Source organism: Pimephales promelas, chromosome 5, assembly GCF_988280905.1.
Source record: "Pimephales promelas chromosome 5, fPimPro1.hap1.1, whole genome shotgun sequence".
Taxonomy (NCBI): domain Eukaryota; kingdom Metazoa; phylum Chordata; class Actinopteri; order Cypriniformes; family Leuciscidae; genus Pimephales; species Pimephales promelas.
The window spans coordinates 2046192-2063627 of record NC_142773.1 but is presented as its reverse complement, the minus strand read 5'-3'; the positions used below and the strand labels follow the sequence as shown (position 1 = coordinate 2063627).

General features: G+C 37.5%; 1 protein-coding gene across 1 annotated transcript in view; it reads right to left on the bottom strand.

Moving 5' to 3' along the window:
- adcy1b (adenylate cyclase 1b) overlaps positions 1–17436 on the bottom strand; it is a 57142-nt gene that overhangs the window by 25683 nt on the left and 14023 nt on the right. Inside the window, exon 5 of the mRNA XM_039649864.2 lies at positions 3240–3367. Within this exon, the coding sequence (XP_039505798.2) occupies positions 3240–3367 (128 nt within the window). The remainder of the gene's footprint in view (positions 1–3239; positions 3368–17436) is intronic.

The window sequence follows — 17436 nt, the reverse complement described above, 5'->3', positions numbered from 1 at the left end:
TCAGATAAGAATAGTTCAGTATATCAAACACTTCTGAATACGATGTGGAAAAGCAAAGCTGGAGGATAAAGTGACTTTGGCTGAGGGATGTTTCATTTATACAAGGCACTTAAAGTTTTCTACAAAGCCTTTAATAAATCATGGCTTTAGAGATATACAAAAACACTTCTATTCTTATTCTTCTTTTTTTCTGTTTTGCACAGAATAAAGAAAGTCACACAGGTTTAAAATATGACTTGGGTGAGTTTCCAGCTGATGTTCATCTTATAGTAATGGAAACTCTGAATGTTTCAAATATTTTTGCTGGTTAAATGAACGTTAATGGAACTTTTTATCATTCTTCAAACATTCATTAATTTTGAACTGAAAGTCGTAACATTTAAATTAGAGCCAGACCGATATATCGGCAGACCGATATTAGGCATTTTCCAAACTATCGGTATCGGCAGTTATAATGGCCGATAAATGAATATTTCAAAAATAAAATAAAAACGGACGAAACACGCTTGAGAACCTCAGAACTTGAGAATTTAATTAAAGGACAATAGAGCCAGACCGATATATCGGCAGACCGATATTAGGCATTTTTCAAACTATCGGTATCAGAAGTTATAACGGCCGATAAATGAATATTTCAAAAATAAAATAAAAACGGACGAAACACGCTTGAGAACCTCAGAACTTGAGAATTTAATTAAAGGACAATAGAGCCAGACCGATATATCGGCAGACCGATATTAGGCATTTTTCAAACTATCGGTATCAGAAGTTATAACGGCCGATAAATGAATATTTCAACAATAAAATAAAAACGGACAAAACACGCTTGAACCATATCATGAGTGTTGAAGTTGTATAGTTTGTCCACCAGAGGGCGCTCTACACCGTTCCTGTTGGCAACACTCGTTGAGTTGGTCACGATACATACATTGCTTGAATAACAATTAAAAGAACATCCCCATCAGTTTTCTTAACTTAAATAAGCAGGGCAAAATTTGTGACTATCATGTCCAGTTTCAAATAAATAAATAAAATATCGGCCGATATATCGGAATATCGGATTTTAAAACCCAAAATTATTTGTATCGGTATCGGCCTTCAAAATCCTTTATCGGTCGGGCTCTAATTTAAATTAGGGCTGAAACAAACGATTATTTTGATAACGATTAAACAACTAATCATGATTATTTTGCCGGCTAATCATGAAGTTTGGAACTATTATTCATTTTTTTTAATTAGTTAAAACATTGAGTTATATATATTCTTACTATAATATAGCCTAAAAAAAGAAAATCAGTTCAGGTTTTGAAATAGTTGTTTTAATGAACTTGAGCCAATTAAACAGATTTCAGTCCAACTCAAATCACACACAAATGCTCTCGGGTCATTCACTTCAGGACACAAAGATAAGAATGGTAAAATATTAATCTGCAAACCATTATTATAAATATAAAAATTACAATCTTTTTTTGCATGACAATTGAGCTGACAGAGACGTTCTCTTTCACCTTTTAATTTACAGTATGAAAAAGAAAAAGTAACTGCCATGATATTCTTATCAACATCTCCTTTTGTAAGTCTTCATTATTATGGAACAAAATACAGGCGAGTGATACGACTATAATATCTAATTAGTGTTACAATAATAAAAACAGCAGTGTTGTAGTACTCGAGACTCGGACTCGTCTCGGACTCGGTCTCGAGACCATATTTTAATGGTCTTGGTCTTGTCATGGACTCGTGTCCATTTGGACTCGGAATTGACTCGTACTCGAACATTTGTTTTTAGGACTCGGACTTATTCCCGAGTCCACTCGAGTTCAATTCAAAATATTTTTCATGATTATTAATGTATGTTAATAAAATATTTCTTTAAATTGATTGACACGCCCAGTGATTGGTGATTTTCTAGTGCGCAACTGCGCATGACAAATTGTAATAAAATTACTTTTAACACCACCTACTATTTTTACCCCTAAACTGATCATATTTTTTAAACTCTAAGTAAATTCAGTTAAAAAAAAAAAAAAAAAAAAAGGATTTCTCTAAGTAAATAAAAGTAAATTAGGTAATCAACCCTCACTGGTCTCGACTCGGACTCGAACCGTCTCTGGTCTCGGACTCGACTCGGACTCGACTCTCTATGGACTCGGTCTTGACTCGGACTCGAGTGAGGTGGTCTCGACTACAACACTGAAAAACAGCCCTGACTCCTAAGCTCGATCAAGCTTTATTCTATGCGAAATAAATCATCACATTACTGTAATTATATTATTATTGATAATATTATTACTATTATTAGTAGTATTGCATTATCTAATAAAGGGATTTACCGTTAGTTCCAGCTGGAGAACACTCGATTCTCACCGGCTCCTCTTTTGGATGTTTCTCTTTAAGTGCTCCGACATGCATGTTGTGCTCCCGTGAAAAGCAAGTTCTGCCTTGCATGTATTGCACATGACAGCACTGTTGGCTTTAAGTTTTGTGAAACTTTCCCAAACCTTGCTAGTTCGGATTCATTTGCACTGTTTTTTCTTTTGCCGCAAGCTGAAGCTGCATTACACTCTAGCGCCACAGCGCCGTAGCGGTCAAATCGCGATATTGCACGCCCTTACATTAGGTCAAGGGAGATCAAACGACTACTCGACAACAACGATATTTGTCGACGATTTTTTATTGTCGACGTTGTCGACTAATCGTTTCAGCCCTAATTAAAATACTGAAATGTTTTAGAAAAATAAAAATCCATTAACAATGTATAAATGTTGTGTGTGTGTGTGCTAATGTTTTAAAAACGTTACTAAAGACAAGCTAACTTTCTATTACTGTTACTTGAAGAAGGTGTGTTCACAACCTTGCCAGAACGTTCCCTGTCACTGTCAGCTGGTAATTGATTACAACTTTTGAGTTATGCGGCAAAAAAAAGCTCAAATCCCAGTGTTCCCATGATGCTCGTGTCAAGTTGGAGACATTTCAGTCTGATTTGCTCATCATAAGGACACTTCTTTATCCACACTGCATGATCTGATGATGATGACGATGAAGATTTAATCTTCATAACTATGGTGCAGAAAATTCATAATCATAATTGAAACTGTGAGATATGAGTGAATCTAAACACTCGTCTGGAGACTGATTGTGCGCGCAGGAACACTGAACACAGTGAGTTTGAGGGAACAGTAGATTTACGGCCCTGCTGCCCTTGAACAGGAGGCACACACACACACACACACACTCACGTGATGGTGTCGATCATGTCCAGGCCCATCTCCACGCAGCAGTGGGCGTGGTCAGTTTTGGGCTGGGTCAGTCCAGACACACAGTAGTAGCAGTCGCCCAGGATCTTGATCCGCCTGCAGTGGTTCTCCTGCAGATCAACACAGGGGAAGAAGCAAAACCGTAAAGCTCAACTCGACACGGACCGCTTTCACACACACACATACACGCCTCAGACAACAATGAATTAAACTGCGACTGATTTCAGGATCAATGTATATTGACTCTGACAGGGAACGTTCTGGAAAGGTTCTCTCAAAATGACGTTCATTCAAAGTTATCTGGTCTTTAAAGGTGCCCTCTGGGATAAAAAATCAAATCATACACCATATTCCATACCAGATGGGGGCAGTATACCTCCAGAAAAATACCTCCGTGGCCACGCACACTCAAACTAATAGTAAAAGGTTGGAAGAACGCAGTTTCACGTGGATCATTTGGAGATTTTCAGAGATTAGAGACTAAATGAACAACATCTCAATACTAAATTATAAAGGCCGTCTCATAGACAAGCCGGTGCATTTCGACGATATGGGGAAATTAAAGCCCAGGCATTTCTAGTTTATGGTATTCGTTTTGTTCATGTTACATTTTTTATTATTAGTTTGAATTAATTTGACAGACAGCATTCCCTGATGTGGACCAAGCTAGCGCCTTTCAGAGCTGCCAACTCTCACAAAATTCACCGTGAGACACACAACTGATACTACACACAAGAACACGAACACTGTTGAAAGATATGCTACAACTTACCAAAATGTATTCCTCATGCATAATATCGACCAATCATTTATTGAACTCTTCCCTGAACTGAAATTTAGTAGCGGGCTGTATTTCCACACGACATGACATCAGGTTCAAGTACACACAAGCCGCGCGAGTTGCTCGTCTATTGCAGATTGGCTGGTGGTTATGTTGCCCGCCCGCATACCGCCTCCCGTGGCCGGAACTGGTATTACGACACCTGCCGGGCCGGGGCTAGTAATTTAGCATGCTAATTTAGGTTTATATCTCGGCAGCACGATAACTTGTCAGTTTTTTAATGACATCATTGCACTTATTTCTTCTCATTCTTTTGATGTGTGTAGCTCATTTTTGGGATATTTTTACCTCAAATTATTCCATATGGCACCTTTAAAGGAGTAGTTCACTTTAAAAAACACTTTTGCTGATAATTTACTCGCCCCCATATCATCCAAGATGTCCATGTCTTTCTTTCTTCATTCAAAAAGAAATGAAGGTTTTTGATGAAAACATTCCAGGATTTTCTCCATATAATGGACTTCAATGGGAACCAAACGGTTCAAGGTCCAAATGAGAATTTTCAGTGCAAACTGTTCAAAGGGCTTTAAACGACACCAGATGATGAATAAGGGTCTTATCAAGCGAAACGATCAGTTATTTCAAAAATAAATATAAAGGTTTGAGATGTATAAGCACAAATGCTCGCCTTGCTCGACTCTCCTGTTCGAACTCGTTCATTAAAATGAACACATTTTTTCATTTTGTTCGTTGAATGTATCAAATGACTCGAAAAAAGATTTATTCATTTTGATGAATGAGTTCGAACAGGAGTCACGAACGCGCATCACAGAACAGAGCAAGGCGAGCATTTGAGCTTATAACACTTAAACTTATTTATTAATTTTTTAAATAACCGATCGTTTCGCTAGATAAGACCCTTATTCATCGTCTGGTGTCGATTAAACTACTCCTTTAATAATGTTCTCAAAATATCAGCTCATATACATCATTTTTGTCTGAAATGTTTCAGTTGGATGTTTATGTAATGTTTTTTTTTAAATGTATACTTGTTTCAGAACATTCCAAAGTAACGTTCCAATAATGTTTGAATGATGACATGGAACGTCCCCTTGACGACCATCGAGTGAGTTGAGTCTGTATCTATCCAGTTTTGAGTTTCTTGTCCAGGGTTCATGTAGTAGTTTGACAGTTTGTGGATCAGGGAAGGCGTTTCTCTCATTCACATTCGTATCTGAAACTTGTGGAGTATAACGGATGTGTTCTAGCTCTGTGTTTATTAGCTATTAGCAATATAAGGTAGAATGTGGTTATAGTGTTGATATTGTATTGTTAAACCCGTGTGCTGCTATGAGGTTAGCACAGGTTTGCTGGTATGGGTCGGTGTGAGGCTCCAGTGTAATTACAGAAATGAATCACAGCTGTAATTACATGAAGGTATTTTTAAATTGCTGTGTCCCATCTCACATACTATCTGTCCGAGATCATCCAAATTAGAATAAGAGCGTCCCAAATCGTAGCAGATCCGTAAACACGCTAACGGCTAATATTACCCAAAACCTAATTCGATTAGAACTACAAACATGAATAGAACTACCAACATGGCAGATGAGATGTGAGACCAATGGTTGTGTAGAGAGGTTTAATTTGAGTCATTAATTATCAGTATCTAACCTGATGAAAATATATTGATTCATTGTTATCCACATTATATTGCATCTGCAGCAGCGTTATGATTTTTTGGAATGATACGTGCGGTTATTAACGTTTAAAAGCATCGTTATATTCAAATTGCACACACACGAGGAGTGTGTAGATCAACAGTCCTCTCAGAGACGGAAGGAAATTAAATTAGATTGAATGGAGGATTTTAACGATGACAAGATGATTGACAGGTCAGTTTAATTGGGAGTCGGGACGCAGCGAATGTTGAGGCAAATCAGTGCTATAGCTTACACAATCACAACCTCTAAAATGTAAATCAAATGCACATGAAGACATTTATATTCACTGATTGTAGTTTCCCTCTGATTACTGATAGACAACACAAGTCAAAGGAGAGAAGTGATCAGAAAACAGCTGAACAACAGCACGGTTAAAAACACCAGATAGAGGAAAACACAACTCAACAACTACAGTGATTCAACGCAAGCGGATATATGTGTCCTTCTGTGACTGACTTTATACACTCTAAACAATGCTGGGTTGTTTTAACCCAATTTTGGGTCAAATATGGACAAAAAAAATACATTTTTTAACCCAATGTTTGAATTCGTCCATATTTGACTCAAAATTGGGTTAAAACAACCCAGCATTTCATAGAGTGTAGCACACCCTCCACACAGCGGGACACGTCTCAAATCTGTGTTAGCTTTCATCATGTCCAGACACATCTCAAATCACACCACACAGAAATGAGAAGGTCACTTGCATGGATGAATGAACTACATGACAAATATTAAAGTGGTTATGAGAACCGCTTTTCCACCGTTTTAAAGACAGAAAAGCAGTAAAAAGTAACAAGTTACTGTCGCTTTACATTGTACAAACGTGAGAGACATCTTACATTATATTGTAAGATTGAAAATAATTACTGTTTTCCAGCCGTTTCCCCAGTGCCCGTGTGCAGTCCTAAAGGCACCGAGATGAGATAGTGACCCAGGTCTGTACGCTGTGGTGTGTGTTGCCAACTGTCCCGAATTAGCCGGGACATCCCGTATTCTGGGCCTAATTTATTTGTCCCGTACGGGACCTCCCTTACCCCAATTAAATAGACACGATTAATTAAATCAGTTTTGGTGAATTCAAACAACGTGATCATTGTTCACAAGTCAGACATGGGGGGTTGATATGCTGATGTGATTGGCTTCCCAAGAAACAGTTCTGATTATTATTAATGTTTTGTTTTTTTTTCCAGTCAGGATTATTTGATGAATATGTTCAAAGTAGATTAATCCCAAATAAAAAAAAAGCTTTTGTATCATTTTAAATGTATTTACTGTCACTAGTTTAATGCATCCTTGCTCACTAAAAGTAGGCTATTACTTTCTTTAATTTAAATGAAATGTATAATTTAACAAAATAAATGCTATTATTTTGACTTTTTTGTGTGACCTTAAAATTCATTTTAGAATTAAATTGTACATAAATAGGTTAACCAAAAACTGTGCATGTCTGAGAAACTTTTAAACACATACAAACCTGAAATGACATTATTATTATGTGAAGAGCCACAATTGTCCCGCATTTTTCTTTTCTGAAGTTGGCAACCCTACACTGTAAATATTTTCAAGATTTGTTATCACAACATATTTTCTTTTGTCAAATCAACTTTATAATAATTTATTTAGTTGAGATAACTTATTATTTTGAGTTTCTGATGGTTAAATTAATCTACTTCATTGTATTAACTCACTTTTTCCAGTTCAATGAACTTAAAGGTAACCAGGTTACTTACTTTTTTTTAAGTTAAACCATCAATATTTTTTTTACAGTGTAGTACTTCGGGTCCATGAATTGTCACAAATTTAGGTCAGTGGGGGAAGTTGCAATTATCTGATTGGTCAGTTTGAACGTCTCACATTTTGGTTTTAGTCACATGGTCACACTTTGTCTCTTTTTCTGGTAACATTTTTCATATATGCTGGGTACAATTAATGTTATGAGTATTTATCATCTCATCTATTTGAAGTGTAACCATAACCATATTTTGTCATTAAACCTTTTCAATTACAAATAATCTGCTGACTAGTTTTGATTTGTTATTGACTTTGAAGTGAAACCTATTGCAATACAATATTGTCACTCTCTATACTATAGCAACGCACTCCCACATATTAAGCTATTGTAACTGCACATTTCCGTCGTTGGTACAGTATAAGTAGCAGTGAGTGTTAATAGACAAGAAATGTACAGTTTTCTACCATCTCTCTGACGTTTTTTTAGCTAGAAGAACCCCTGCGATCCAGCCTTACAATATGTCATAACCTCTTTACAGTTACTTCTCTCATAGTAGGAAAGGATCAGCAGGTTTATCTGATCATTCACAAGGAAATGAAACTGCAAACACATACACAACATAGACAATAACCGACAGTGAACGGATCAAACTCAGGAGTGTAAATGCATGGGATAATGACCAACAAGACACAGGTGAGGAATATAATCAGTAACCATGGAAACAAATGAGAACATGATGAGGCTTCGTCCGAAATCGCTTACTTCCCTACTATATAGTAGGCGAAAAACAGTAGTATTCATAAAAGAGTCAGCAAAAAGTCCTCGGATGAGCGTCTTCTTCCAGTGAGCTTCTGAAGTGTGCATCCGATGGATATTTACTATCCGGAGACGATTTGTGAATGACAGTGAAGCACCGCAACTGGTCACATGATAATGGTGGATGTTGTATGTCCAGATTACAGTCATATTACGTATATAGACCATACATTTTTACAGGTCCTGAAGTTATTACTTTCTCAAACTAGTGCCTACTCAAGAGAGTATGTGATTACAGACGCAGCCTTAGAAACCATGACCACAAAGCAAACAGGAACCATTTAAGGAAATCAATATCAAAATAAGAGTCCCTAAACAGAAATCAACAAAACTAGATGTGGCAATAACCATATTTTAACAACTAACAAAATGAACCTTTAGTCATAAGTCTTAAGACCCGCTTGTTGTCAGGACGAACCTTGCAAAATGGAAATAATTGTGTGACTTTGGCTGTCTAACATTTACAGAAGTGGATATAATGGTAAACTGTGAGTAGTGGTCTTGGTAACACATGTCTAAATGTGTCAGCGCCTGACAGGGCGAGCCATGATAAACTACACACTTGTGCATTAGTTTGAAAGCTTGTGCACTTGACAGTGTCTGCAACTGTATAAAGAGTGTTATCAGGTTAATGAGGCGAGGCTCTGGAGTTTATGATGGGCTGTTTCATTCTCACGCTGTCCCTCTTCTGGAGCACAGGCTCATAAATCAGGGTTTAGAAAGACAATAACCCACAGTGTGGAAGAAACCCCTGTGATGGCATACTGTCCTGCCCTGGGTTTCAACCAGACCAAACATGGTGGGAAAATTATAAATAAGATGATGAATTAAAACATGTAATGTGCTTTCGAAGCGATACGTGATAATAATGAAATATGATAAAACTGTAAATCTCTCAGTAGAGCATTGCGTGTTTGTTCAGCTCATTTCGATGTTGAATCTCAGCGATTATAGAGGCTTAGCAAACAGACTTTTACGGAAAAACATGGAACGTCATAAAATGTGACATGGAACGATCATAAAATGTAATCAGTGATAGGTTTGATATATAAGGACTCATGTACAGTCAGAAATTCATGGCGCAAAAAATGGTTTATCGTTGTTTATGAGTCAGTAAATCAAGTCAGCGACTAAATGGTTAACTTCACACGTTTTTTCTTGATAGCTAGAAAATCAACTGCTATTTAAATTGGGATTGAATATAAAAACAAAACAATTAAAGAACTCACTTTATAATCGCTGGAGCTGTCAATCACTCTAATTGTAGTTTGAGTTCCTCACTTCTACAAAAACTACCGTTACTGTCTTCACTGCTCCGCGAATCTCGGCGAATGTGAGAGTGTATAAATCATTAAATCTGTGCTCAACAGCTGCAATCGGAAGACGTTAGCCAATCACAGAAGTGGGCGTTTACATTAAAGTCTTAAAGGAGACACGCCGCTTTAAATCATAGGGCCAATGTAAGGGCCTGTTCACATATCGCGTCTTTTGCGCGCTCAAGTTCGTTATTTCGGTAACACTTTACAATAAGGTTCATTAGTTAACAATAGTTAATGTATTAACTAACATGAACTAACCATGAGCAATACATTTGTAACAGTATTTGTTAATCTTCGTTGATGTTAGTTGTTCATTGTTTGTTCATGTTAGTTCACAGCACATTAACTAATGTTAACAAGATTTTAGTAAAGTATTAGTAAATATTGAAATTAACGTTTAATAAATGCTGTATAAGCTCTGTTCATCATTAGTTCATGCTAACTAATGTAGTTAACTAATGAACCTTATTGTAAAGTGTTACCGTTATTTCAAACGTAGGCGCCTCCGTAGCGGTGCCTCCATTATGAGCACGCATACCGCGCGCCTACAGTTGAAATAACGAACTTGAGCGCGCAAAAGGCGCGAACAGTCTGCGCCGCATCGAGATAAAAACATCTCAACTTTTCAGAATTCCGTAAACGCACAGTAGGTCATGTGACAAGAACCAACCGGAGCGCAACCGCCCTAGCGCTTTGAAAAAAGGAGAATGCGGCACGCCGAGCGTTTTCTACGCGTGTTTAGGCGCTATATGTGAATCCAGCCTAAACCCGCCTTTCCACTGCACACGACATTCGCATACGATTGTCGCATTTCGCCCCCTAGTGTCAGTCGCACGGGACTTTGAAATTGGTCGTGAAGCAACCGTTACCCTAGGATATTCACAATGGTAAAAATAATGTTTTTAATAAATGTAATGCATGCATGAATATATCTACACAAAACAAATGACCCTCAATTCATCTCAAATAAAAATATAGTCGTATAAATATTGGTTTAATAGTTATAAAATATTTTTTCTGCTATAGTTAATTATAACCAACATTTTAAAGAGCGAGCGTTTACAGAAAAACATTAAAGAGTTAAAATATTGGTAATTCTAGCCTCGCGCTCATAGTTTTTATTAGAATACATCACTTCCGGTTGGCAGGTCGCATACAGTCTAGCCGCAGAAGTTCAGATATTTCAACGGATCCAAAGCTCAAAACGGATCCGAATTTTCCGCATACGCATATGATCGGAACTCCCCGCAGCTCCCGTACGACTCTCCATTGGAAATTAATGACTTCCAGTCCGACGGCGGTCGTTTGTCGTGTGCAGTGGAAAGGCGGCTTAAGAGTCCTCCTGAGCACATGAAGGATCGACTCTCTGAACCCTGCACTTTATCACACGCTCAATAGCAACATGTATTTCTTCTCTTCTCATCTTGATAATCCTCCGCAGAGGTGCATGACACACTGAATATCTCTGCGTCCGAGTGTACAAGATAAATGCAAAGCCACGGATCAATATGTGTCAGGATGAGACCTGCCTACTAGATTGATTTCTTGATTTCTAACAGGGAACGTTCTCATGCTATAGCTAACGTCCTGGTATATGGGACAGAAATGATATTTATAAATTATACATCATTCATTGAGCATTTCTGTCCTGAAATTGTTAGTTCGCGTGAAGTGTTTTAAATGTATCTACTTGTTCCGGAACGTTCAAAGAACGTTCAAAAGAAACGTTCCATTAATGTTTTGAAGAATGCAGAAATGGAATGTTCACTTAACGATCACGTAACAGTTTTGAAGGTTTACTGTTTTCATAGCGTTAGCTGGGCTGAGGCTTGAGCCGAGTGTTCCTGACAGACTCCTGACTCTCCACAATAGCCTGATCACGCAATCATGTCTTCAAAAGAGAATTTCCTTCAGTCATTTAGACCAATAACGTCTGATTATCTAATCTGGCTGCCTGAGCCAAAGAAAACACATCTCAAGTGTGGCTCTTTCACAGTCAGGGTTCATTTATCTCAGATCCGCCTCAAAGCGAGTCGAAGTGTTTAGGTGAAACACAAGCGTAAGAGTGTGTGAATCTGCCATGGAAACAGGAGGGCATAAAAAGCACAGGAAGATTAGAGTATATCACTGCATACATTTGCATCATTCAGACGAGAGCCCTTCAACTGAGCGTCGCTTCTCCGGGCTTCAGGAGATTATTAGATTGCACACGGACAAATCTGTGTCAATTTAGCCTCTTAATTTAAATCTAAATGAGGAGAAATGAGAGTGAAATAAAGCAGTGAGCCGTCTGAGGAAAGAGCTGAATGCAGAACACGGATGCCCTACAGGTGTTGACGGCGTTATTTATGAGTAAAATCAGCTCTTCGGTTAGCATTACTTCCACGTTTGTTTACTACGCAATGGTTTTCCTGCTTGGCAGCTGCTGTTTTTAGACTGCGTATGCACAACTGATCTGACTGCAGCAGCAAAATGACAAAAGACACTGACGTTACTGGGCTGACATCTATTAAAGATGACATTATGCAGTTTTTCACAGTCTTGATTTTGTTTTAGGCTCTACTGGAATTGAATTTCATGCCCGAATGTTCAAAAACACATTATTATTTCCATATTTGACATTATTGCAGCTCCTCTCACCGATAACACATTTAGGTGATGTAAACGTTGTGGGAACAGGGTCTTGAAATGTTCCTAAAATGTTCATTTTCATGATTAGAATGTAATTTAAAGGTTACCAGAGCATTTCTTAAAATGTATATAAATTGAGCATTTATTTCTAATGTTAAAATGTCCAGTTTTTAAATGTTTTAACAACGTTTTTTCTTGGTTATGCAAAAACCCTGGTGGAAACCCAGTTTATAAGTGCGTGAAATGATTTTCATGTAAACGTCTCGCCGGAGAGCTCGCAATTACAGTTGATGAGAAACAAATTGAGTCTCATAATCTCCAACACGTGGATGCAACGGATCAACAAACGCACGTTTAATCCAGAAATATATGCAACACATGCACACATCAGTCCAGAAATTTACAGGCAACAAATCCACACGCATTCAGTTCACAAATACAGCTTCTTTGCTTTCCAATCCAAAAGTGCACAAAAGTAAGGTAATAAATGCACAAATAAATACTGAGATCCCAAGAAAGCGTCATCTAGTTGACACCCACACTGTAAAAATGAATATGTTAGCGATAAGCAATAAAATTGTGGCAACAGATTACAAGCAATATTATTCATTGAATTTCACAAATTAGAATTGATTAATAATTAATCAAATTAATTAAAAGTTAACTAGTAATGAGTAAACGTTAACCAGTCAAATGATTGTGAAAAAAATATAATGTTAAAACATAACCAACACCATCAGATAATCTTTTCTATTTGTTCATCTGACTGTTATAACTCAGGTATATCAGCCAAACAAAACTTAAAGTGAATGACTTAAAGGGTCAAGAGCCCAACTAAAACAAACAATGATCACCACAATGGTGACTTGAAATTATTTTTTACTTAAATATTAATTGTGCTTGTTAACATCAGGAGTCTTCAATATTGGCAATATAAAATAAAGAGTTCTTCTTTCATCTTTGACGTCTATCTGTTATTCAGATTTTTTTGTTTATTTTTTGTGTAAATTTTACTCGTTTTAAATGGTTAACATTTAAGGATTTAATTAGATTAATTAGTACTCGGTTCAATTTAATTAATAATCTGTTGTCACAATAGTATTGATTAGATATAGTGTATTCATTTTTACAGTGCATACATGACAAACCTTTGGTAAAGGATTTGCTTCCTAAATAAAGACCATTTATAAAGTGTGTGAAAAACAATTAAAAAAAATTGAAAAAAAATTAAAAAAATAATAAATAAAAAAATAGCAAATGTGACATTTTTTTTATGTTGTCATTGTACTCAAATATTATCTGGAAAATATCAATACTAATTAAAAATAATTATTCATAATTTAAATAATTTGTATAGCGCCATTCATAATGAATACTGATCCAAAGCAAGTTTTTTCTCCCCCTAAAATTTTGTGTCGATCTCCTAGAACTCCCTTGTGAAACCTTCAATTTAAGTGTAATGTCCTTATATATATATATATATATATATATATATATAATAGAGATATTTATACCCCCACCAGATCATAGGGTCCCACCCTGTGAATCTCTGCCATATTCCCCACTGAGTGCTGATGTACGAGACCAAGAGCATCACGCATTCTTGTTCAGTTTTTCCCAATGACCCTTCCCACAATCCACTGCTGCTGTTATATGAGTATCACCATCATTTTCATCATTTTCAAGCACCTTCACTCCAGCCCTGAGCTGTATTACAGAGTATATGGATGAAGTATGAGCCTTCACAGAGGATTGAGTGGGTCTCTATGGGTCATGACTAAACTACAGTATTGTGAACCTCCAGTTACTGGCATTGCATGACCGGTCAGCAAAACATTTACATCTTTATAAATCGTCCACTCACAGGCCTTGTGCATACTTACTAAACCGGTCTCAGGAAAACTTATCCCCACTGTATAATCCCTAATAATCATTAAACCATAAATGATCCCGTGTCAGCTACGGTCACAACTGTAACGGCAAGCCAGTGAGCCATGTACGTCACACCATGTAAACACTTAATTGGATCAAACTGAACCTCCTGAAGTGGGTTTGCTCAATGAAAACCATTCCACACCACAATCCTCTTACATCTCTTGTTATTACTGGCATCTTTTCCATCTCTTCTATAGACTCAGTTAAAGGGATACTTCAGGATTTAGTATTAAGCTTTGTATTTGTAGGAAACCTGTAGTATTTTTCGAGCTTTCCACCGTCATATCCCCCTGAGACGAGAGATTTATGTATTTTTTGTTTGGAAAAAATCGCCATTTTGCGTCATCGGAGGATGTTTTGTCCAGAGGGTCTGTCCCGCATGTCCTCAACCCACCCATAGAGGGGGATCTCACTCACAGAATAAACACATATAGTGTCAGCCATCTTTTTTTGGAAGCTAAGCTAGGGGTTACCATCCTCTTTTTCCCGGACATTTGGTGTCTCTCATTGGTAATCACGCCACCGGCCTCGCGACGTTCTCCCACGGCCCTCACTCGTCCCGCTCGCCACAGGAAACATAATGAATGGCAACTGTAGAATTCAAAAGCCCAATCCCGGACATTTTGGGCGATCTCGAAACACATTTTCAGGCAGACTCACCACGGAGACTTACTAGTAGCCTAGACTTGTTGTTTAACTACTGCGCTCTGTTACCGGTAGGCGTGGCCTCCTAGGGCAGCGAAGCAAGTGCATTCTGGGAGTTGTTGTCTTTCATCCACATAAGCCAAAAATACATTTTCTGGCTTTTCTCAGTCTAGAAAGCTCCAAATTCAAAAACAATTTCACATTTCTTAACCCATTTCGTAACCAACACTTAACCCAACAGTAATAGAAACCTTAGATAATTCCCTCTTCTGTCAAAATTGTGTTCGATCAGCTCTCTCTCTCTCTCTTTCTCTCTCTCTCTCTCTCTCTCTTCTTTCACAGAACATCCAGCTTTAAAATTGGAGAATCAGGAGATCAGTCTGTAAATTAAACTGGGCCAGTCCTTCAGGGTGAGCACTGGGGTGCCTCAGGGCTCGGTGCTTGGTCCGCTGCTATTGTCAATTTAAACAATTTTAAATTTTTAAACTCTGTTGTTTATATGGACAATAGAAGTGTGTGTGTGTGTGTGTGTGTGTGTGTGTGTGTGTGTGTGTGTGTGTGTGTTTTCTTTTGTAAGTGTGTGTTTCGTAAGTGTGTGTTTTTCTTACTTTAGATAAAAGCATCAGTTTAAGAAACACCCAGCTAAGTTTTGCTCATTTAAAAGTTTTATACTTTTACACTTTATATTTAGACTGAATAGCACAGTAGCACTTTACAGTTTACACATAATGCTTTCTGAAGTGTCACACGAGTCAGGTTACTAGTTTAATAGCGTAAGCTTCTGTTATTGTACGTCACACGCATCACACACACATGACCAGCGTCGGCCAATAGTGAGCCTACGTGTGACGTAGCTCTACGCAATCACACTACGTTAACTGACTACAGGCTCATGGAGAAGGAAGTGAATAGTTGAAATAAAGTCGTTATTTTTGTTTGTTTTTGCGCACAAAAAGTCTTCTCGTCGCTTGATAAAGTTAAAATTGAGCCACTGTAGTCACTTGGACTATTTTAACGATGTCTTTAATGACTTTTCGATGCCAGCAAGAGTCATTCCCTCAAGAAGCCTATGGACTGTATGCAGGAGCGATCTTAATATCTTAAATATCTTAATTTGTGTTGCGAAGATGAACGAAGGTCCTACAGGGTTGGAACAACATGAGGGTGAGTAAATACTGACAGAATTTTCATTTTTGGGTGAACTAACCCTTTAATTGCAAGTTCAATTTCTCAGATGTGATGTATGTTTTATATTTGCTCTGACTATCAACACGTAGGTGTGGCTATTTCCCTTTCAGAACCATTGTTGTGAGAAGTGCGTGATGATGACCCAGATAGCAAACTGACATTGAATTAACGTGGAAACATGACATTGAAACAACGTTGATCTGACATAGTTTTGCTCATCGAATTAACGTTGAACCAACGTCAGACGCGTCATTCTTTCAAAACTAACGGAAAATCAACTTGAAATCAACGCGTTGTTTCAACGTTATGAAAGCAAACCAATTTTCGATTTTCATTTAGCTTTGAAGAATGCCGCGTCTGACGTTGGTTCAACGTTAATTCGATGAGCAAAATCAACGTTGTTTCAATGTCATGAGAGACGTCGTTTCCACGTTGATTCAATGTCAGTTTGCTGTCTGGGGAAGGATTTCTCAACATATATTTTTACACACTTTCAACAACATAAACAAAACAAGCAATCCAAACAATATAACCACAAACACAATCATTCACACAGTTGAAACACAGCATGAGAACAGAGTCTAGAGCGATGGTGTGGACCAGCGTGTGTGTGTGTGTGTGTTAGCCAACAGAAGGAGCATGAGTGGATCAAATGAAACGTGCGAACCAACCGGCCATGTAACGAAACACTTCACACCCTAGAACGAGAACCATGCTGCCGTATCGAGCACTGACGTGCTGGAGAGTTTTAAGCTGGACAGAAACATGCGGGTGTAATCCTTGGATTAAAGGATTTCACAGGCACATGTGAATGTAAGTAATTGTGCCTAGATTACATTGGGATACATCTACATGTTTATTTGCGACGAGACACATGGCCTTCACATTAAAGCACCTGTACCTTCACTAACCGAGGCCGACCGTTCAGGTCACATGACACCACTACAACACCAGTGTCTACAGTCAAAATTCAAAAGGATACATACAAGCACACTCACATATGTGCAATAAAACAATATCAGATTAAGATTATTCTTTTCACAGTAATGTCTGGACACGAAAGGTAAAAGACAGTTAGAGCCAGTGGTATTTTAGTATCATTGATATACTATATATTAATATTTTTAATTTGTTAAATTAATTTGTTAATTTTATTGGTTGTTCTGAATGTGTTTAAATCCAACCACTTCACATCTCTGTGTGGTTTGCATTGTCACTGGTTGATTTTTATTTGAAAATTGTAAAACAAAACAAAACAAAACAAAATGTTTAATAAAGATCACATGATCACCGGTCAGTAATTACGGTTATGTGTCTTTTATCCTGTTACTACTGTGAATATTTAAATGTTTCTCACCAACAAATACAGATACTGTGTGCTTTAAAAGGGGATTTGTGAAGCTCT